General features: G+C 39.5%; 2 protein-coding genes across 4 annotated transcripts; both read left to right on the forward strand.

Annotated features, from left to right (window-relative positions):
• The first annotated feature begins 1,679 nt into the window (after positions 1–1,679).
• LOC109991960 (pyroglutamyl-peptidase 1-like) lies at positions 1,680–5,377 on the forward strand. 3 transcript variants are annotated; one of them, XM_020644407.3, is made up of 6 exons: positions 1,680–1,938; positions 2,386–2,425; positions 2,952–3,004; positions 3,221–3,337; positions 3,778–4,010; positions 4,478–5,377. In XM_020644407.3, exons 2-6 carry the CDS (start codon positions 2,395–2,397, stop codon positions 4,689–4,691), a joined length of 648 nt encoding a protein of 215 aa, XP_020500063.1. In that variant the 5' UTR covers positions 1,680–1,938; positions 2,386–2,394; the 3' UTR covers positions 4,692–5,377. The 3 variants fall into 3 exon arrangements, with proteins under 3 accessions (XP_020500063.1, XP_020500065.1, XP_065809981.1); XM_020644409.3 differs by having other exon boundaries at positions 2,389–2,425; XM_065953909.1 differs by lacking the exon at positions 1,680–1,938 and having other exon boundaries at positions 2,266–2,425.
• A 2,495-nt stretch (positions 5,378–7,872) lies between these two features.
• Positions 7,873–24,010, forward strand: LOC109991964 (regulator of nonsense transcripts 1). The gene is made up of 24 exons (XM_020644413.3): positions 7,873–8,232; positions 9,407–9,543; positions 10,890–10,979; positions 11,693–11,860; positions 11,971–12,151; positions 12,717–12,878; positions 13,082–13,166; positions 13,432–13,530; positions 13,935–14,043; positions 14,797–14,956; positions 15,430–15,548; positions 15,812–15,976; positions 16,211–16,325; positions 16,507–16,650; positions 16,810–17,023; positions 17,338–17,455; positions 18,284–18,440; positions 19,388–19,530; positions 19,731–19,905; positions 20,120–20,201; positions 20,334–20,495; positions 20,593–20,858; positions 21,140–21,262; positions 21,776–24,010. The coding sequence occupies exons 1-23, from the start codon at positions 8,062–8,064 to the stop codon at positions 21,257–21,259; spliced, it is 3,342 nt and encodes a 1,113-aa protein (XP_020500069.1). The 5' UTR covers positions 7,873–8,061; the 3' UTR covers positions 21,260–21,262; positions 21,776–24,010.
• The last annotated feature ends 38 nt before the right edge of the window (positions 24,011–24,048 follow it).

The following is a 24,048-nucleotide window of genomic DNA, read 5'->3' on the forward strand; positions in this document are numbered from 1 at the left end:
AAATTCAAACAGAATTCAAATTGAATTCCCAACCCTAACCACAGCAACAGAGCTTGTTCCAGCTCTTTGAACATCAATGGCCACTTTCAACACTCTTGCAATACTTGAAGTGATGTGTTCAAATGAGTTCTGAAAGTGTTTTGGGGAAATGTAGTGTAAAAGGGAAAAGGGAAGGAAACAGTGACTGTCGAATGAGGAAACCATGTGTTTTTTTGTGATTAAAAGTGTTATGTGGAAAGGTTAACATAATGAAATGTCTGCTGCTGAAATTCAAACACTCTGTGCTTTCATGGTTTTAGGGGTTACTGCCATCGTAGTTATGCACTTTCAAACAAGAACATTCATAGGAAAGTTTATAACAGCTTTTCAAATCTTGAATAGATGAAATGACTAGATGTTCATGATAAAATGGAAATAAGACAGACCAGAATGGACCAATGGAATTGATTTAGAAAAATAAAGAATGGAGTACAACATTATAGAATTAGGATAGAATAACATGGCACAGAAGATTAGAACTGATTATGATCAAACAAAATAGAAAAGAGGAAACAAAAGATCATAGATTAAAACATTATAGAATACATTAAACTAGAACAGAAATTAGTAGAAGGAGTTTGTTATAGAATTCAACTGAACCACAAATAATAAAATAGAGTACAAAACAGTTGGCTATAATAGATTATCATATAGATCAGAGGAGATTCATTAGAATAAAATAACATAAAATAACATATACCCAAGAAGAAGATAGAGAAGATAAACTAATACAACATTAGAGGGTATAGATAAACATTTTGACTAGAGCAGACATTCTTGAATATAGAAGCAAACTAGAAGAGAGTAGAATAAAATATTTTTTGTACTGTACTATATTATTGATGTTATTGTCATGTTGCTGTACTTACTGCTATTACAAAATAATATCGCTTCCGACAGATTTTTTTTCTATTATTTGAGGCGTTGCAGATATTGTAACTGTAACATTCATGCCAATAAAGCTTGCAGAACTGAATTGAAAAGGAGACACATACAGTAGATATCAGTATACACAGCCATTGAGTTTGGCTCAGTGGTGTAAGCTACAGTAGAACATTATTATTCCACCCATACACGGAGACGACGTCAGCAGACTGTCTGCATCAGCACCACACAGAAGAGAGGGCATCATTAGTTTCCATGGCAACACTGACATAGCTAGTGACGCAGGCGAGACAGAGAGAGAGAGAGAGAGAGAGAGAGAGAGAGAAAGGTGAATGGGTTGAGGGAGGAGAAGGTGCTGCTAGCAACTGCAGTGCAGGTTGTGTAGGTGGTCGGTGGAGGTGTTACAGTGCATGTGTACACGTGTATGTGTGAGTGTTTTTGTGGAGGCAGAAATCAATGTGTATTCTGTAACCGTGGATGCACTACCTTTTGTTCCAAGAAAAAAAAAAAAAAAACAATCTCCACCCTATGAAGAGCATATTATCTTCAGTGTGCCAGTTTGGAGCCACACAGGGTGCAGTGTCCAGAATGTGTGAGTCATTTCTTAACCCGAGGGTGTGGACAGCAGAGAGAGAGAGAGAGAGAGAGAGAGAGCACACTGAGAATAAGGGGAAAAAAAGATCTCTTTATGTTACACAATATTAGATTAGCTCTGCCTTCATTTAAACAAACTCTGGAAAAAGGTTTGTGCCTTTAACCTCAGGTAATGAGTGTGTGTGTGTGATTGTGTCAGAGGTTGTGTAAGATTCCAGTCTCTGAGAAGTGTCCTTTGACTCGAACTCTCCTGGGAGAAGCTAACTGGGCAAGCATGTTTTCAGCTACGCCCTGTGTCACACTCACTTGTGCTACAGTGCACACATTCACACCTGGGAGCTGCCCATTAGGATCACTGGTGCAGCTGGTCGGGGTTAAGCATTCATTCATGAGAAGACTCAACAGTTCATAGTGACAGAGGTGAGGTTCATAAGAATGCTGCCTTAACCTTTCATCTGAGAATGCAGAGCAGATGTTTGGTTTCAGTTTCTCACATTATTTAAATCACCGTCGGCTGCATTCAAACTATTTGATTCAAATGATCCCTTTTTGTTCCCTCTTTACCCCCTTCCCAAACTGTCTTGTTTTGGTTAGATAAAACAAACCCATGCGTTGCCTTTTGTTTCTGTTTCTCTTCTAATGTACTCCCAATCCATTATTGTAAGAGGGAACGCTGTTAAGGGACGCATGCCCAGACAGCAGATGGCAGTGTGATCCATTCAGATTGGTTGTTTCATTTCCTTTCAGCTCTAAGCCAAAAGAAGAAACAAGCAGTAGCGCTGACAAGCCTTGGATTCTTGTTTGGGATATTTGGTCCCCCCCTTTTTTTTTTTTGTTATAAACCTATGATCATTTTTCTCATACCAGCAGAGGAGAATGGCCAGTAAGAAGAAAGTGATAGTAACAGGTGAGATATTAGTATTGGCTTGAGGACTGGAGGGAGAAGAGTGTGTCTTAAAGGGTTTTATTGTTGTCACTACAGTGTTGTTAAAGCCCATGCCTTTCTAGATGCATCTGAGCTGCACAGTTTTCTAGGTTACATTAGTAAATGGTTGTGTTTATATTTAAATGTGCAATGTGACGAGAGCAATGTTTCTGTCTGCTTGTTTTGATTTAACAAAAGCATGATGAAGAGATTGAATGACACCAGAATGTATTTTTTGTGTACCTAAATACTCCTCAACCGCTCAACTGAGTGGAAAAAAACATTTAGTGTCTTCATTGAGTACCATGTGATACTACCGTCATTAATGTTTAACTTGATGCAACCTTTAGACTCTGAATTAACAGTCCTCTTTAACATTCACTCTTATCACTGTTCTCCATGACAGATAAGCGTCCTCATGGGCCTATTAATGTGCTTTTCTGTTCTGTGTATAGTTGCTGCAGTGATGAAGACTGATAAATATTTTGCGTGTCTCCTTTCTCTGCAGGGTTTGAGCCTTTTGGTGAGCATGCAGTGAACTCCAGCTGGGTGGCAGTGCAGGTGATCATGACCCTGGGTGTACATTTTCACCTAATGTGTTGGTTACATGCTTGTGTTCTCAAGGCGTTAACTAAATGTGGCAAAAATCGAGTGTCTTGTAATTTGCATTGTTGTAGTTTTCATGCATTTTTTTTTCCTTGTTATTGTTTATTACGGGGTGGTTTAGCTCTCTTAGACCACAAATAAGAGTTACATGTTTGTTTTATTTGCTTTTAGGAACTGGAAAAATTAGGTCTGGGTGGAGCAGTGGACCTTCATGTTTGTGAGGTTCCTGTTGAATACCAAGCTGTCCAGAGCCTGCTGCCATCTCTGTGGAGCAAACACCAGCCACAGGTATGAGAAAAGAACACAATTGTGTGAATATAGTCAGATATTTACTTGGGGCGTGAGAAAATACTGACACAAATATTTCTAAAATATGTATTTAGATACTGCACTGATTCTTAAAAACAGTAAATAGATTAACCTTCTTTCTACAGATAGCTGTGTTTTCACTGATAACTTATTTTTTCCTTAAAATGAACAGAAAGTAGGGCCATGAAGTTGGATGTTAGATAAACGGTGATTAAAACAAAAAGTGATCTTTAATATATAGATATTTAATTGGATTTAGTATGCAATATTTAGAATCGTTATGCCTGTATCATGGTTCAGTGTCACATTACCAGTTTTTGCATTATACTGCACATAAAACTGTACTACAGTCCATCAGTGAATAAAAAAGGACTACTCTTACCTCTGCCTCTTCTTTCTTTTCTGGGTCTTGCGAGCAGTTGGTGGTCCATGTCGGGGTCTCTGGCTTAGCCACCACTGTTACTCTGGAGCAGTGCGGACACAACAAGGGCTACAAACGGCGCGACAACTGCTGCTTCAGCCCGACTTCACAGTGCTGCATGGAGGACGGCCCAGACTGTATACACTCAGTGCTGGACATGGAGGCAGTCTGCAAAAGGGTCAACAACACGGGCCTTGGCATCACTTTTTCTGTATCCAAGGATGCAGGAAGGTAAGAGGAGATATATAAAAAAGGTGGAGGAATACTCACATATACACAAACTCTCTTCATGACCAACATTCTCATATTATCTACAGCCAGGCATCTAAACCTCACTCTCATGCACTGTTCTGAATAAAACACAAGACCAGGTCTGACATGGACTTAATACGTATCGGTCTGTTCATCTTATTTGCAATATCATTTTTATTATAATCTCATGCTTTTTGTTTTTGCGGTGTAACTAGGTTTTAAGATTTATTAGTCAGTGAATGAAACTGTCTGACCAATGTTTCATCTCTCCTTTTTTTATTATTGAATAATTGAGAATGTGAAAGAGAATTTAGATAATTCTGAAGAATTAATAATAATTTGCAGAGTTTTGTTTTTGTTCTTGTCTGTTTGGTTAAGTACTGAAAGGATTTTGAATGTGATACAAACAACATAAATAAGTCGACTATCCATCCTTTGGTTTGCAGGTATCTGTGCGACTACACCTACTACACCTCTCTGCACCTGGGCCAGGGTCGCTCTGCCTTTATCCATGTGCCTCCACTGGGTAAACCGTACAGCAGTCAGGAGCTGGGCAGAGCTCTTCAGGCCGTCGTACAGGAGATGCTGAAACTTATGGAAGAAGATCCCAAACATGAAGAAGTCTGCAATCACGCACATCGACAGCAGCACGACCACTAACAACTGACTCACCACCTGAGAACACTATGGTGCTCTACACTGTGATAACAGTGCCAATAACAAGCCATCTGTTGTATCTCAAACATATTGAAGCTTTTACAAGGTTTGTGTTTAAAACAGGACCCTGACTACTGCATCTGTTCCTCATAGTCACGGTTTATGTCTTTGCATGTGTGGGTTTGAATGTGTGTGCAGGAGTAAATGCATCGGTGCTTGTTAGTCACATCTCTACATCTCTGCCTCTGATCTTCCAGAAGAGTGTGAAAACAGATGTCATCTTAACAACGATTCACCTTTTAATGTTGTATCATGTGGAAACAGGGATTTATGTGTCTATATCAACACACTAACAAGGAAACTACAGGTGATTAATGATGACACTAATCTCTGACTGCTTTCAAGAACTCCTCTTATAATGAGTCTCTTAAATCCTTTAAGTATGAATTGATTGTTGTCCTGTAACTGTCATTTGTTGTTGTTTATTGTATTTGCACTGGAGATAAATGTACAATTGAGCATATCCTGAAGAAATTTAAATATTTACACATACAATTATTGTGTTCATCTCAGGGAATATATTGCACATGAAATCAATATTTAGTAATGTGATGAATTTAATGTGTCTGTCCTCTGTGTGAATTGCAGCTTTGCTAAGCTGTGTGTAATTAAAAAACAATGTAATACTTTTTTTTTTTCCTTGTCTTGAGTTAATTGTAGATAAAATATAAATTACTTTTAACTGTTTTTTATCGTGTGCTGGTGCCAAAAGGATGAATGCTATATAATTGAGGTTTCTCAATCGGCACGAGTTGCATCATCACTGACATTCTTTTTTCTACTTCCATTTGTTTCCCATGACTGTATAAAGTTATTTGAATGTTTCATATATAACACAATGTGTCTCATACTAATTTCTCTTTAAGACTTTTTACAATTTTAATCAAATAAAATAGAAACTTAATTCTGAACTCATCTGGGACAAAAAAACTGTAATAATGTGCATCAACCCGGTGGATTGTCCCTCCCAAATCGTGTGTGTGTGCTGTCTTATCTTCATGTTGAGACACATTTTGTATCTCTGTCCCCTGAAGGCTCTGAGAGAACACAATGTGCTATCTGTGCATCTTCAATATTATTCATCAGCCTCATCTTACAAAGGTCTGACTTTCCTAGATTAAATGTTTAGAGCCCATCTGTCACATATGTAGTCTGGATTAATAATACACATGCATGTCTTTACACACCTTCAGGTCTGAGTATACAGTATAGTACACCTGAGGTCTGTGTATTTTCATTATTTGGATTGGTAAAATATACATTTAAAAGGTAATAAGATTTAAATTCAATGTTCTTACCTGAGACAGTTAAACGCTGCATGTAACCTGCTTGCGAACTCACTGCTCTGTCAAAATGTGAAGTTTCAGTGAATTCAATCAAAGTTGATTAACTTTCACATTTTTTATGATGCAGAATGAGTGACAGAAACACTCTGTAATACATCATGATTCAACAGATCTGCTGAACTTGTTCTGACCTGACTGATCTGTGCAGGACAGAGTGAACTGATCATGATGTAGCCACAACAATAAAAAGGTACAACTGCTGCTTTTACACTAAATATCAAGGACTGCATTTATCTAATGTCAGAAGTTGGATCCTACGTTGTATTTACAAGTCAAATAAAAATAAAACTACTAAATGAAATATATTTAAATTCAACTTTTAATTTACAAGAACAATGTCCCTTAAATGCATAGACTGAATTCTCAGCAGAATAATCAAATTCTTCTTGAAATATGCCGATTTCCACTTCATAATAATAAGGTCTACATGCTTACTATACATACATTGTAAAGGTTCTCACAGCATACAAAGGGAAAGTTGTTAATGTTCAATGTGGTGTGTTTTTTTTTTTATTACAGAAACATCCAGATTTGTCTTTTTTAAAAGGGGTTTGACAACTGTCCGTAAAGCAGTTGAAAAAAAGCCAAACTGGAGAGAGCCTTCACAATTTGCAAAGCTCTGGTAGTATGCAGTTAAAATCCTCTTTTAAAAAGCCTTTGGGCAAAATGTCAAGATATCAGGTAGTAGGCCCAAGTCTGCATACAATTTCTTCTATAGTTGCTCAATCAACTGGATGGAAATAAAACTAGCTTGGCTATAGAGCTGTGGGAGGCTTGGGTGACACAGTTATTTCACTCTGCATTAGGTTCCAGGTTATTTGTCTGATTTTCTGAACTTTGTCATTGAAAAAGGATGCAGAGTCATAACATGTCTTTTTGGAATGCAGTTCAGGAGAGACACGGGTTCAGGGGGATTTTCCTGGCTGCAAACAAGTTACATGCATTGTTGCACTGCTATTAATAGTTTCAGACAACAAAAGGCTCTCGTTTTCACGTTCAAGGTTATACAATTAAGACTTTCCTTTTAGATCTCATAGGGCTCTGGAGTTTTTTTTTTTTTCGCAACCTCCCCTCCACCTTTCTCTTTTTGGGGGAATTTAACAGCACAGCATTCTGAATGACATTCAGAACATTGAAACAGAAATTATTAACAAGATCATCAACAGAGGCAGTAGGCAGAGCTGGTATGGGGTATAAAGGCCTAGGAAACATCATGATGGTCTGAAAGAGCAGTATCTTTTACCATAAACTCTGAGATTATGAAGCCCTTGGAGATAACTAACTCTGTAAACTTGTAATGTTATGAATTACTTACATATGTTTTTGATTGCTGTTGCAAGGACTTTTTTTTCAGGGGGGGGTTGAACTTTCTAGAGAGCGCAGGTGTATAAGGAAAAACTTAAATGCCACAATCTAACTCCATAGGATGCAAAATTACAGGTGCATTCCATTTTTACACCTATAGGCCCATTTTTCTTATGATCACTGAGCCTTTGCGCTGCTTAATAAAATTAGAAAAAATATTCTAAATGTGTGGGGATGGGAAGCAAACTTGTGCTATCTGTGACTAAGCCTAACATATTCTGTTCCAAACTATTTTGATTAGAGAATAAGATTTATTACATTGTATGTGACCTTGTTGCATTATAAACCTCTGTGAGTTTTAATGGAACACCCTCGCCTCAGAAGTTTCTTACTTTAAAAATATTATCGCCTTGCCTCCTTCCCTACCATCGCTGTAGGAGACAAGTGGTAGTGAGGGAGCGAAGGAAACGAGCTGGTGGGGGGGAGAAAAATAGCGGAATGCAGCCACAGCTGAGGATATTTCTATCTCCCTCTCACCACCAGTGTTTGTCATTTTGTCATCAATACTCGGTCGCCGTAATTCATTTTTTCCCTTCTTAATAGCAACTGTTTGTGGGATAATCATCGGAGCTGGTGTAAACCGGTTATAAGAGGACAAAAACATGAGTGTCGAGGCGTACGGGCCGAGCTCACAGACTCTGACGTTCCTCGACACGGAGGAGACTGAGCTGCTGGGAGCGGACACCCAGGGCTCCGAGTACGACTTCACTGACTTTACACTGCCGAGCCAGACCCAGACACAAGGCCAAACCCAGAGCCAGCTGGAACACCAGGTACGTGTGGTTACCTGACACAGCTCGGTGTCAACAATGTCGCTTGTTCCGTGTTGACATAATATGAATGTGCTAGCTGAGGTTAGCCAACAACAACACCACTGGCTACCTCCGGTTAGCATGATGACGCCCTCCATCCGTTACCACGCGTTTATCATCCCGCTGATTAGCATGCTAGTTCACACCGTGACAGCTCTGTTAGCTCCCTGGTAATGCGAGCTGGCCTGTCAGTACAGGAGCTTATTGCCATTCAAAACAAGAGTGAAAGGGAATGGTGGTGTGGCAAAACTGGTCTAAAATGAGGTTTTAAACCGCGTATATACCGTATAGTGACAGCAGTCACAGCGTTCAGGAGATACAGATGGATACAGATATATACAGATGGATACAAATAGATATAGTCAGATACAGATAGATACAGATAGATATAGATAGATATAGTCAGATACAGTCAGATACAGATGGCTATAGTCAGATACAGTCAGATACAGATGGATATAGTCAGATACAGATAGATACAGATAGATATAGTCAGATACAGATAGATACAGTCAGATACAGATGGATATAGTCAGATACAGTCAGATACAGATAGATACAGTCAGATACAAATAGATATAGTCAGATACAGATGGATATAGTCAGATACAGATGGATACAGTCAGATACAGATGGATATAGTCAGATACAGATGGATACAGTCAGATACAGATGGATATAGTCAGATACAGATGGATATAGTCAGATACAGATAGATATAGTCAGATACAGTCAGATACAGATGGATACAGTCAGAAACAGATAGATACAGATAGATATAGTCAGATACAGATAGATATAGTCAGATACAAATAGATATAGTCAGATACAGATAGATACAGATAGATATAGTCAGATACAGATAGATATAGTCAGATACAGTCAGATACAGATAGATATAGTCAGATACAGATAGATATAGTCAGATACAGATGGATATAGTCAGATACAGATAGATATAGTCAGATACAGTCAGCCTATAGCTGTCAGCAAATCTTTTGTTGACGTGATAGTCAGCAATTAAAATAAAAGACCTGATTTGGTTGTTAGTCCAGGTTTTTTTTAATATTGATTCACTCTCTGTGGTCCTTAAATAAAACACATTGTTGACATGTTGATTGTTTACACTCCTCAGGTCAATGGTCCTGACGGCCTGCTTCAGAATGGAGACGACCCGATGCTTAAAGCCAGTCAGCTGCTGGCTGAGCTGAATTTTGAAGAGGATGAAGAGGACACCTATTACACAAAGGATCTACCTTTACATGCCTGCAGGTAAACGACTGGACTGTTTTGTTAATCAAAAAGGCTTAAAAAGGTTTATATTTGTTTACTGCTAGTGTCTGTTTGCAGTGTTTAAACCTTAATTTTGATATAACTATCAAATGCTATTTTCTTTACACTCAAGTCTCAGTGAAATTACTTCTATGTGTATTTTTGTTGACCTTTATTTTTGAAATTGTTTTTAAAAATAATTTATAGTAGGCTATATAACTGGTGCTTAGCTGTTAAAAAAATTACAACTAATTTACTACTTCTTAAAAGCCATACCATAAAAATTGTTAGAATTATACAAGATAAAAGCAGATACTTTTTCCAAATTTCTTTTTTTTTTAAAGATTATTTTTTGTGTTTTTTGTGCCTTGAGAGATAGGACAGTGGATAGAGTCGGAAATTAGGGAGAGAGAGAGGGGGGAATGAAATGCGAGAAAGGAGCCACAGGCTGGATTCGAACCCGGGCCGCTCGCTTGGAAGACTATAGCCTCCATACATGGGGTGCACGCACTAACCACTGCACCACCAGCTCCCCCTTTTTGGGCAACACCTTCCTCTCCACTGACACTCACACGATTCTGATAAATTGTTATATATGCCAAATCATCAGAATATTTTGTGTCATATCTAATGCCAGCAATGGTTAATCACTTGCTTTTTTTCATTACTCTTGTCTCACTCACAGCTTGTTTGCTTTCTGACCAACAAGTTAGTCATCAGGTACAACTTAAGCTGAGCCAAAAAGTGTTCCGCAATTTCAGCAGTTCAGTAGCAACTCAGTAACATTTCAAATGCTTTTCCCATTTTTAGGTATGAAGAAAGATTCATTATATTTTGACGAGCTTTGGGATCAAGGAAGAAGCTTATTTAAAAAAAGAATCTGGGTAGAGAAGATTATTTTCTTAAGAAATAAAATTTTGTTCAGAAGCTGTCATATTGTCACAAGACTGTCAGATTGGTGAACAGCTTACTTTAACGTCAAAGACTTAACTAAGTAAGATTTACGAGGTGCATCCTAGTGTTGAGTATATATACTTTAAAAATATTGCCCATTATTCTAAGTTCTAATCTTCTTTATACAACCTGTAACATGAATAAACAATTTTGATAATACTCATTTTTCTAGAATAATAGAACATGGAAAGGTTATTAAAGCTGGATGATAAAGATAATGAAACTTTCTTATTGACATACTCGTAAAGACAACTTTTTATTAAAAGTTTTTATTTTAGTGGCATAATTAGTAAAGCAAGCATTAGTACAGCCAGAAATACATTTGTGTCAAACAAATATAAATGTAGTCTTATGTTTTTCACCCTCATTTTCTGTCTTTTTTTCTGTTTTAGTTACTGTGGGATTCATGATCCAGCCTGCGTGGTTTACTGCAACACCAGCAAAAAGTGGTTTTGTAATGGCCGTGGAAACACATCCGGCAGGTAAGATGCAGGGACTTACCAGTTTTTTTATTGACCCACCGAGTTAAAGTACTGAGCTGAAGGACCTAAGAGAGAATCATTGACCTGGATCAATTTCATGATAGCAGGAATGCATTATTCAGAGACTGTAATAATGATTGTTTGTTGTGCTCAGAAGACTCTGACGTACGTAAATGGTGTGTGCTTATGGAGTTAGAAACACAATATAAAAGAATAACGTTCACTTACTTTAAAGGGCCAATAATGCCAGAATTATGTGGTTTAAGCAATTTTGTATGAAGAATGTTTAGTTTTTAATAACGTCTTGTGTTTCTTTAACATATATTTTTGAAAACTGACACTCTAATAAATCCCAAAAAAATTGACAAGATGCTCTATAATGTATTAAAACTGAACCTAAAGGGAACACTGCTTATCATAATTTACATTATATATTTTTGTCTTTGTACTTTTATGATATGAACCTTAAGTTACGACGTGACACTCTGCTTAACTTTCATTCGCTATATGATAGGCCTTTTCTTTCTTAATTTAAAGCTGTATCAGAAACACTTTTTTGGAAAAAATATCAAAACCCCATCCCTATTTGCTTTACAAGTGCAGCTGATGACTGCATTTTCTTTTGGATCATCAGTTTAAATAATTTCTCAGTTAATCCAGACTGTATTAGTCTTGAATTCTTTTGCTTAAAATGTCATTGTCTTCCCTTTCAGCCATATTGTAAACCACCTGGTGAGAGCGAAGTCCAAGGAGGTGACCCTGCATAAAGATGGCCCTCTGGGGGAAACGGTACTTGAGTGCTACAACTGCGGCTGTCGCAACGTCTTCCTCCTGGGCTTCATCCCTGCCAAAGCTGACTCAGTAGTGGTGTTACTGTGCAGGTAAAGGGGGCTTTAAGTAGCTCGCCATGCTGTCCGACCTTCCTGCAAAGAGGAGTAAATCCTGAACTTGACAGTTAATTTTGGCCATATTTGTTTTTGTTGTAACTTAGGCAGCCATGTGCCAGCCAGAGCAGCCTGAAGGACATCAACTGGGACAGCTCACAGTGGCAGCCGCTTATCCAAGACCGCTGCTTCCTGTCATGGCTTGTCAAAATCCCTTCAGAGCAGGAGCAGCTCCGGGCTCGTCAAATCACCGCCCAGCAGATCAACAAGCTGGAGGAGCTCTGGAAGGTACTGTCAATGCAACTCTCCATGCACACTCCCATCATTGTTCTATGTAAATATTCCAAACCCACATAACAGGAACTGGAACAAGGGTAGGGCTTATCTATGAAGGTAAGATATTATTTGTACAGTGGGTTGATAGCTATTCTCCTCAGCTATTTTTTCTCTTCACTATCAATTTCACTTCTTCATTCAGGCCTGGGTTTCACATTGTTTCAGTTTCTTGTCATATGCCAGGCCACATTGACTGTGCTCGGCAGTTAATCTGAGTACTTGCCTGACATTGTTCTCAGATAACTTTTTAAAGCAAACATTTTGACTTGTCATATAAGAGGAAACTGATTATTACCAGTCACATGAATGATGTAATAACTGTGTGACCTTATAATTTACACCTTTACCTGCTAAATGTCGTTTGTGAAGAAGGCCTAATGTCTGAGTTTCTCCAAGTGCTAGATTTGAGCAAATAAATGGAAATGACTTAAAGCACTTTAGTTTTATTCTCTATACATATTTGAAACGCATCCCATCCTCCTGCGTGATTGTTTGTATTTTTATTTCATCTTGGTAGGAAAATCCCACTGCCACTTTGGAGGACCTGGAGAAGCCCGGTGTGGACGAAGAGCCCCAACATGTGCTGCTTCGCTACGAGGATGCCTACCAGTACCAGAACATCTTTGGTCCTCTGGTCAAGCTGGAGGCTGACTATGATAAGAAACTCAAAGAGTCCCAGGTAAAGATATGATGTGATCATGTTGCAACTAACAAGGCTGTCAAAATGTTTATTGAGTAATTTTATGTTTTGCTTAATAAAAAAAGAAAAAGAAATGGAAGCTGTGACCATTAAGTGTGCGTTTCACTTCATTTTGTCTCTGGTAATATTTCGATTTTAACTTTTGTTTTCTCTTTTGATCTTTAAACGTTGCTTCCTAACAGACTCAAGACAACATTACAGTCAGATGGGATTTGGGCCTGAATAAAAAGAGGATTGCTTATTTTACTATTCCCAAGACGGATTCTGGTATTTACTCTTAGTTCTTCCTCACTTGTATCATTATCATGCTTTTTCTGTAAGTGATCATTTGATGTTGTCCTGATCACACTGAGAGACATTACATATTTTATTAACATTCAATTGTCATGTAACTATTTTATGTGACTTTGAACTTGCATTGAGGTTAAAAATTGGGTTTTTATTATCTATTACTATGTTTGTATGGGTTCCTCTTGTTGTCCCCTTAATTAACAGTGATATTTTTTTGTCAATCTTTCCTGCTTTTCACCAGACATGCGACTGATGCAGGGAGATGAAATTTGCCTGAGGTACAAAGGAGACCTGGCCCCTCCATGGAAAGGCATTGGACATGTCATCAAAGTCCCTGATAGTATCCTTATCATTGCATTGTATGGACGCAGTATTCATTATAAGGATTTATTTTACCTCCATCATTTGGAAAAAGTTAGGCTTCCCTTAGACATAGTGTCAGTAAACTTAGTCCACAATAACCTCTAGTGGCAGCTGTAAGAAACTACATCTGTATACTTGTGTCTTTATCTGAAATCTGCATTGGCTTTTGGAAACACATTTTATATTTTTGATTTAGTTTTTACAGTTTCTACAATTGTTAAGAGATTAGATATGATAACATCAGTACATTACTAGGGTTAATGCGTCATTGGCGATATAACTGAGAATTTTCAAAAATGTACCCGGATATGATTGAAAACTCTGTGATAAACTGCAGTATGTGATCAAAGGTTGTACCGCCTCCTTGACTTTCTGTACCAGACTATGGTGATGAGATCGCCATAGAGCTGAGGAGCAGTGCGGGGGCTCCAGTGGAGATCCCTCACAACTTTCAGGTCGACTTTGTGTGGAAATCCACTTCCTTTGACAGGTATTCACAATCAGAATCACACATACAAGGTATTTGCATTGGTGCAAAAAACAGAAAATAAAGCAAAAATAGCAAGAACTTAAATAATAAAACATAGAAGCAATTACAGTGTATAATATACAATTTAAAAATGTAAAAATATAAGAAACGCAAAATGTACAATGAAGGATCTTTGCAGTTGACAATGAAACAAGTCTTATAGTGTATATAAATCTACTCACAGAGTGCATATAAAGAAAATAATTTTTTCTGTGTGTGTTAATGTAACACAAAAACAATTCTAGCCTCTACATTGCTGTGATGTTTTCTGACTGTGGGGCTGATGAGAGTCTGTTCTTATGTGGGGGGAGGGCAGGGACATTGTTCATGAGGCTGACAGCAGAGGGGAAGAGACTGTTCTTTTGGTGAGAGGTTTTGGTCTTGATAGACCGCAGTGGCCACACTTAAGGCCACTCACTTGTTTTGTCTCTTGCTGCGATATTTGTAATCAAATGATGTAACTCAGCTTTATGTGTGAGGTACAATAAGCTCACCTTTAGTTGTAAAGTAAAAGTTTCCATATCTGAAGCTAAGTCATATGTACATGTACAGTATGATATCTGAGCAAAACCCCTCTAAAAGAAAATGAAAACATTAAAGTTGTCAGTACCCTCCTCATCAGAGCAATATCATGCAAAGTTTTCCACTCAATGTTCGACTATTTTAAGCCCTGGTTAAATACCCTCTGTAAATATTTCTGTCTTCATTATCCAGGATGCAGAGCGCCCTGAAGACCTTTGCTGTGGATGAGACTTCAGTGTCTGGTTACATCTACCACAAACTGCTGGGACACGAGGTAGAGGATGTGGTCATCAAGTGCCAACTGCCAAAACGCTTCACTGCTCAGGGCCTGCCTGACCTTAACCACTCTCAGGTGAGCTAGAGAAATGCAAGGGGAGGGGGAACTAGTGTCAATGACTGACTTTTTAAATATGTAAAAAAAAAAAAACGATCATTTTGTTATTTAAGTGTTCACTCATATCTGAAAAACACTGAAACACTTCACTCTAGTGGCATCTTTGTCCAGTGGGAGTGTTTTTTTTGTTTTTTCTTTAAGATTGATTTTTTTGGCGTTTTAAGCCTCCATTAAAAAAAGACAGTGGATAGAGTCAGTTACTGAGGAGAGAGAGAGAGTGGGGAATGACAAGCGGGAAAGGAGCCACAGGTTACACCTGAACCCTGGCCCCATGCTTAGCAGACAACAACCTGTGTACATGGGGTGCACAAACTAACTGCTAGGCCACCAGTGACCCAGGAATGTGTTTTTGCTATGAAATGACTGCATGAAAAGTTTTAGGTCCTGTACCCTCAGATCTTAAATTAATGTGTGTTTTTTTTGTGATGCAGGTGTATGCTGTAAAAACCGTGCTTCAGCGTCCCCTCAGTCTGATCCAGGGTCCTCCTGGCACAGGGAAGACTGTCACATCTGCCACCATCGTCTACCACCTGGCTCGACAGGGCAATGGGTGAGATGCATTCTTTTGTTTTTACTCCTTTTGTTGACCTGTCTGTCATTGTATGAATAGGCTGCTGCTATAATGTTTAGTTGGACAGGTTTGAAATGGACTGTTATCTTTGATATGAACATCTGATTATAGCTTTTACGTATTTTTGTATTGATATGTATCTTATTTGTTATAATATATTTAAAACTGAAGCAGACTTAAAAACAAGGCCTTTGAATTGTTTTATTGTCCCTCTTGAAATATTTAAATTTGTGTCTCTCTAGGCCGGTGCTGGTGTGTGCTCCCAGTAACATAGCCGTGGACCAGCTGACAGAGAAGATCCATCAGACTGGACTAAAGGTGGTGAGGCTGTGTGCAAAGAGCAGGGAGGCCATCGATTCACCTGTGTCCTTCCTGGCTCTGCACAACCAGACCCGTAACATGGACAGGTATTACATAAAAACACATTAAACATAATATTTACAAGAAACATACTTTTGTGTGTGTCAGTTTAGTGTTGAGTTCTAGGATAAGTAGAAATGCTTTTACTCTTAAACACATCAAATATCCAGAAAATGTTTCTTTGAAAAATAAGGAGATGTCAGTAAGTCCCTTTTAATAATTGATTACAGTGATGGGATAATGTTGCACTCACGCTGTATTAAAATGATTCGTACCTGCAGTATGCCTGAACTTCAAAAGCTCCAACAGCTGAAGGACGAGACTGGAGAGCTGTCCTCCTCTGATGAGAAGCGCTACAGAGCTTTGAGACGCACTGCTGAGAGGGAGCTGTTAATGGTACGAAGGACTCATCTTACTGAACTTAGAGTGCTGCTAAGTATGTTCAAGTACATAATGGTTTTTATTTTATTTCATGAAGGCCACTGAACAGAATATGTGTCACAGTACTGGTTAGAAAAAAGGGAGGGAAATTTCATAGTTATAAACTTTTCTACTTTATTCTTATACCTTTTCCTAGAATGCCGATGTGATCTGCTGCACCTGTGTCGGTGCTGGAGATCCTCGTCTGGCTAAGATGCAGTTCCGCTCAATCCTGATTGATGAGAGCACCCAGGCCACTGAACCAGAGTGCATGGTTCCTGTAGTTCTGGGGGCTAAACAGGTAAGAGCTTTGTAGGCAGAAATATATCTTGTTCATTTTGGTTTCAACTACCTGCTCAAAATGCTCTTCGAGCGCGTAGTCCCTGTTATTGGCTCTAAGGTGTTCACAATGCTTCATTTTGACACTTTTTGACTGTGCAATTGTTTTTTTTACTTGCAGTTGATTCTGGTGGGTGATCACTGCCAGCTGGGCCCTGTGGTGATGTGTAAGAAGGCAGCTAAAGCTGGTTTGTCTCAGTCTCTGTTTGAGCGTCTGGTGGTTTTGGGGATCCGGCCGATCCGTCTGCAGGTCCAGTACCGCATGCACCCAGCCCTCAGCGCCTTCCCCTCCAACATCTTCTATGAGGGCTCTCTGCAGAACGGGGTCACAGCCGGTAAGATTAGAGAAAACACATTTTTTTGTCCTTAGCGTAATCTCTTTTCAGACATATGAATCTTTTGAACCTCACCTATGGAGTTAAAACTATTCTCAAACATTTTGCTTATATGATATGTCTGAAGATATAGATTTACCTTACATGTGTTGGCAGGCCACTTGCATGCAGCATAGCATTTAGATGTTTTATTTCTTGTTTTTAACCATCAAAGTTGAATTTCTAAGCTGTGCATATGTACTTTCACTTACTTTCACTTTGCTTACATTCTGAACTAGCTCTGAGGCCAACATGTTTGTTTCACTCTTCTGCAGCTGACCGTGTAAAGAAAGGCTTTGACTTCCAGTGGCCGCAGCCCGACAAGCCGATGTTCTTTTATGTTACTCAAGGCCAAGAGGAAATTGCCAGCTCTGGAACATCCTATCTCAACAGGTTCCAGTCTGGCTTTTATCAAAATGTCGAGCACACATGGCAATTAAAGGGATACTTCACCTATTTGCATTAAACTTTTTATCATTAGAAACCTGGTAGTATTTTTGAATGGTCGTGCATCCCTCCCTCATTTTCCCCTGAGATGGGAAATCTTGGTATTTTTTTGTAAGTCTGAAAAGGAGCTTCCAGTGACACAAAAATCGTAATTTTGCGTCATTGGAAGCTGTTATGGTTAGCGGAGTAAAACTACAACGCTAGTTCCTCATATTTTCCACCACTGAAGCTACAGACCAATCACAGATCAGTGGGTGGGAACTCACTCCCAGAATCCAAACTTAACGTTCGCCATATTTCTTGGAAGCTATGCCAACAGGCTCTATGGAAAAAGCTGATAATGGCTTAAAAAATATAAATATAGCGGCGAGACAGCTGCTGTCGACAGACCGGTCTTGTGTCTTGGCTGCTGTGGCCACTGGCCGCGGGGCCGTCGCTGGCCTCAGCAGGCGTGAAACAAAACCAGCCTGTCGGCAGCAACCATCTCGCCGCTATATTGCTGGATGCCGCTGCCAGCTCAGCAGCCGCGACATAAGGCCTGCCTGTGTTTTTATTTCACATTTCTACTACATATAGACGATTCTACTACTACTACCAGATTCATGTTTCAACGGGTGAAGTATCCCTTTAATATTTTTACATGTGTTCATTAGATGTATACGTCTCGAGCGATATTACATCGATTCACTAATGAACATTTTCAGAAAAGTGTAATTGTCATTTAAGTGTGCTGTCAAATTTGTTTCGTAACATAATCTGTACTTGTCCATGCAGAACTGAGGCCGCCAATGTAGAGAAAATCACCACCAGGTTGCTGAAGGCTGGAGCAAAACCAGATCAGATTGGCATCATCACTCCCTATGAGGGACAGAGGTCCTACCTGGTCCAGTACATGCAGTTTAGTGGCTCCCTCCACACCAAACTCTACCAGGTACAGCTACATGTTTGGTGATGTTTCACTGTGTAGACAGAGTATCACGACTATTCAAACTGAAAACCAATAACATGTCAAGATGATCAATCTGCTGATCCAGGGATACTTTTAAGGATGGGTATTAGCTGCATAAAGAAACAAATTCAGATCTTTTTATTTTTTTACTCAACTTGACTTTGTTCTGTCCTCCTCATCCATCAAGTGCCACAGCACTGCTCTGGTTAATGACAGCCAGCAGACTCGACAGTGTTCACACTTGGCTCTATATGGCTACTAAAATTAAAGTATGCGAAAGTGCAAAATATTGAAGTACAGCGCTGCAAGTCTACATTCTGAGCTTTAATAATTGGAAAGATTGATCGTTGAAAAATGAGCATTGTTGGAGCTTTCTGAAAACATTCAGGAAGGAGCTTCATATTTTAGTCTGCACTAACCATCACTTGGTTAAAATGATGATGTCACAGCTGTAGCGCTTTATTGGAAACAAATGTGGGTTGAAATGTAAATTGCCTGTTGGTGGCTCTCTCCCTATGGATTTAAATCCTGTCAATTTCAGAAGTATCGTTAACCCAGTTAAATATTAATTAATATCATATTAATAATTAAAGGCTATCAACTCTATGTTTAAGATCGGACCTTCCATACACGGATAAAGTAGCTGGAGAAGCCAAATTTGGTAGGCAGCAGCTGTTTTACGGTGTGCTAGATACATATTTATCAGCACTGCATACATGGTGCTACTATTTAGTGGACTGTGACATATGTAACCTTAGGTCTTGAGTAACCTGAGGATGAAATATCTCTAAAACTGTGTCTCTAGCTGTTTAAAAACAAAACACACAGCAGGTGAACAAAGCATGATCAAGTTATTTCTAACTGTAAGATATTGTCTGAATGGTGTCAGACTTTCTTCCTCTTTTTTTCTTTCTTAATTACTTCTACAGGAGGTGGAAATAGCCAGTGTGGATGCCTTTCAAGGCAGAGAGAAGGACTTCATCATCCTCTCCTGTGTCAGGGCCAATGAGCATCAGGGCATCGGCTTTCTCAACGATCCCCGACGTCTCAATGTGGCGCTCACTAGGGCAAGGTAAATCTGCATCAATTATAACAACACCAGTCCTATTTCTTTGGCATCTCAAGCCCCCTGTGTCCATTTCCATAGATGCCCCCTTTGTACCTGAGACATTTTGCACTTTTGATCTGTTGATGTCATCACAACATTAACATTAGCTGCTGGTCAAACTTTAACTTTTCATCATTTAGTCATGTTTTGCTTTTGTCTCTTAGGTATGGTGTGATCATTGTGGGAAATCCAAAGGCCCTGTCGAAGCAGCCTCTGTGGAACCACCTGTTGAACTACTATAAGGAGCAGAAGGTCCTTGTGGAAGGGCCCCTCAACAACCTGAGGGAGAGCCTCATGCAATTTAGCAAGCCCCGAAAGCTGGTCAACACCATCAACCCTGTGAGTTCTGTGTGTACAACATACACAGAGCGCTGAAATTAGGTTTCTTAACTGGGGCATGAATATGTTGTGTTCATCTGAGGCACGTGAGGGATTTTGGCTGGGGTATTTAGGACAAGTCGCCTTAAGTCGGCAGGGTAAAATTTCAGTGTACGTGCCAGAATTATTGAGGGATGTCTTTAAAATGCTAAAAATATCATGTCTTGTTTTGCAGGGAGGTCGATTCATGAGCACTGCCATGTATGATGCAAGGGAGGCTCTCATTCCTGGATCTGTTTATGACCGCAGCAGCAACGGTGAGATACTTTCATCGCACTTAATTTTATTTTGAATTGTTTGGTAGTATCTCACTTATAAATCCCATGACAACTGCCATATAATTAATAAGAAAAAGAGCTGTAACTCTTGACCTGCTCTTTCCAATGCAGGAAGGGCATCCAATATGTATTTCCAGACCCATGACCAGATTGGCATGATTGGCACAGGAAGTAATCCCATGACATCCATGAACATTCCCATCCCCTTCAACCTGGTGATGCCCCCCATACCTCCTCCAGGGTACATGGGACAGGTCAATGGACCCACAGGAGGTGAGTAAGATACAAACCTCGTATAGATCCCAAGTGTGGAGTTCTTTTAAGGCCTACATGTTCAGTGAAAGCTTTGTGACACATTGTTTCACTCCAGGTCGTGGAGGAGGGATGAAAGGCAAAGCAGGTGGTGGAGGAGGTGGCGGGGCTCGAGGTGGCCGCCAAAGAAACCGGGGAAACATGGGTAACCATGGAGGAGGAGGAGAGCGCGGGCAGCACGGAGGCCACATGAGTGGCAGCCAGGCCAGTCAGGACCTGGGCTCTCAACCGTTCTCTCAGGGGCCTCTGACGCAGGGCTACATCAACATGAGCCAGCCGTCACAGATGAGCCAGCCGGGGCTCTCCCAGCCTGAACTCTCACAGGTCTGTTCACCCAGTTCTCGACCTTTTTGAATAAACCTTAATCATTATTTTGTAAAAAAAAAAAAAAAAAAAGGCACACTTAATAATGTAAGTAATTTGTTCATAACTAGCTACCCAGAGCCGGGGTTGTAAGCACATATATATCAAGTTGTTTGTCCAGCTTTCTTCTTCAAGTGAAGACTTCATGTTTTCTAAGAGCACCTAATTCACTCTGCCCAGAATGAAATGAGAGGATGACTGTCAACCGACTTCTTTAACTTTTTGTTATTTTCCTGTTATAGGACAGTTACCTTGGTGACGAGTTCAAGTCCCAGATTGATGTGGCTCTGTCCCAGGACTCCACCTACCAGGGGGAGCGGGCCTACCAACACGGTGGTCTGACTGGACTGTCCCAGTACTAGATTGTAAGTAATTCCACTGTGGACCAACACTAGGTCTGAAATGAAGGGAATAGTGCGACCAATATATGAATGGAGCTTTTTATGTGCTTAAGAAAATAAATAGTGATTTGTTATTGGGCAGCTCTAACATTAAAGTTTCCCTTTGTTGTTTTTAGGAAAGAAGTAGTGTTTGGCATAGCATTAACTTTGGAAACTCTGCCTACTAGAGCCTCTGAAGCTCACTAGTTAACACATTTGATCTCGTTCATTTAAGACAAATGTAACTGTTTTATGAGTGGTAACATGCCGGACTATGTCTTAGCTGAGTGCAGCTGCTTCCAATAGTTTCCTTTGGTTGTTGGCAGCATCATGGACATCACTGCTTCTGACAAAAAAAAGAGATTAACGATATCTGATGTTATATGTTTAGTCAGCTTAACAAGTACGGGAATGCAGACTCTTATATGTTGAACAGACTGTTGAATGTGACCTCAAATAAGTATTAATGTGTGTTTATATATTTGTATTTCTGTGCAGGATGCTGGAAAGGAGCTAGGCCCGTGAAAAGCTTAGTTCATTGGTATTTTAATCTGGGTAATAACAAAAAAGAACAAACAAGGATACCCGTTTTCCACTGCTACAACCGAAGCACCACTGTGTGAAAGTAACAGGAGAGAGACCGTGAGAAACCAACCAGTCACAAGAGTGAGAGCAAAGAAAGGGAGTAGAGCTGGACAGGAAGCGAGTAAGAGACGAGAGAGAGAGAAGGCACTGCTGCTCACAGGCGAAGACATGGCGAAGGAGAAAGCCGTGATTGTCGGAGCAGCACAGTCTGAGAGGCGAGACCTTGGACAGGTCAAGGGGGGTGGAAGGTCCGAACGATTCTGGAGAGGGGGCGACTGTGTCATCTTGTCCCTTGTGTGTCCCTGAACCCTCGGGGACCTCCACGTGGTGGGGTTGGAAAACTTGCTCCAAAAGAAAGATGGAGAAGATGGGCGTCTCTCACAAAAATGTCCTCCAAGCTAACTCAGCAGGACATCGTCTGTGACTTGGAGAGAGATGGAGAGAAAACAAAAGGGGACACAACTCGTGATGCAGTTGCTATGGCAACTTTTTTAAACTCAAAGCTTGAATTGAGACTCTGCGTTTGGTCACATTTAAGCATCCAGGAGAGAAGAGTGAGAAACGCTGTTTGGCTACTCAAGTGAACTCTAAAGTGCTTGTGTTGTTGTGCCTCGAGGGGTTCAAATGAAATTTGAGGATTCATTTAGCCACAGATCATTCACTTTTCTTTCTCAGCTTTGAGTTGGAACATTTCAAAATGAAAGCTGTTTTCATTGAGGTTTTTTCAGAAAGAACAAGTGGTGGACATTCTGAAAACATTAAAGAGAAAACATCTTTGTCTCCTGATCTGAGGAGGTACACTCCAAAGATCTTGACATAGTGAGACAATTTAGTTTTGTTTTAGTCGTGAAAGTGAACACTATGACCAGCTTTCAACTGAAGGAAGTGCTCATTGTTTCCTGGTGACTCTTAATGATCCACTAATGATAGCAGACGGATCATTTGAGCTTATACTGCTAAATGCATCAAGTGAGCCAAATGAATAGAGCACTAACTCCCAAAGACCCTTGCCCACAGACATGTTTAAAAAACATGCATAGTGAAATTATACATGAAGGATTTGAGCTATTTAATTAAAAAAAATATATAATGGTAGACATGATAGTTTTCATGCTCTTACACGGGTACTCAGTACAGAGGATGATGAACACTTCTTCTGCCCCGTCTTAAAACATAAATGTGTTTTAGTGAACATTGATCTAAAATTTCACTCTGTTAGAATTTGGAAAGAGCTTTTTAATTCATTCATTCGCTCATTACAAATGAGACATTATATATAACGTGAACTATGAACTTTGCCATAAATTATTTAGACATGATGACCCATGGACCATCTTTAAGCTTGATAAGAAGTTTGGCAAACATTTATAGACGTCTTAGTTTTAGTGCTCTGCATGTGTTGTTCATTTTAATTTATTAATAACTTATTTTTGTTTGTATGTCTACAAACCACACAACACTGTAAATAAAATAAAAAAAGGTTTATAGGTCAAAACCAAACACTATTAATCTCCAGCTCTGACCTGAGGCTGGTTGGATATGCCTAATGTCCCGTCGTCCATGCTTGTTTGAGCATTCGCTGGAACACAGCATTAGGGATATGTTTCTGAGAAATGAGCAACAAGTAACTTTAGCTACTTCATATTTCCCCAATAATCAAAATAAGAACAATTAGAGGTCAGTTATTTCACCAACTTGAAAACTACAGGTGTTACTTTCTACTTGCATCACATGTAAACCCCCTGTGTGTATGACTTCTCTGTTCATTGTGTAGTGTGCTCAGTAGCTTAGCTGTTCTCTTAAGTTGTTCCATCAATGTTGCTAGATAGATGCACCCAATATTTAACATTTTAACATCTAATTTATAACCCCTCATCCCTTACCAACACACCTACACGTATATCATATTTGCATGTCAAGTGACTAGAAGGTTAGTTCTGAGTTGGATATGTTTCTCTGATATACTCTTGCTATAATAGTCTTTGTTTGGCTTACTGATGTTTTGAAACCCACTGAAAATTAACCCTCATGGCTGTAATGTTTTCTTTACCTGCCCACTGATTGATGTTAAAAAAATATTTTCTCACACAAGATTCTCCTGTTGGTAATACTGTCAAATTAAAGTTTGATTCCTCTTTCCCTCCTTCAGCAGGATTTTACTGCTGTGCTTTTCCTCTTTTCAGTCA

Source organism: Labrus bergylta, chromosome 4, assembly GCF_963930695.1.
Source record: "Labrus bergylta chromosome 4, fLabBer1.1, whole genome shotgun sequence".
Taxonomy (NCBI): domain Eukaryota; kingdom Metazoa; phylum Chordata; class Actinopteri; order Labriformes; family Labridae; genus Labrus; species Labrus bergylta.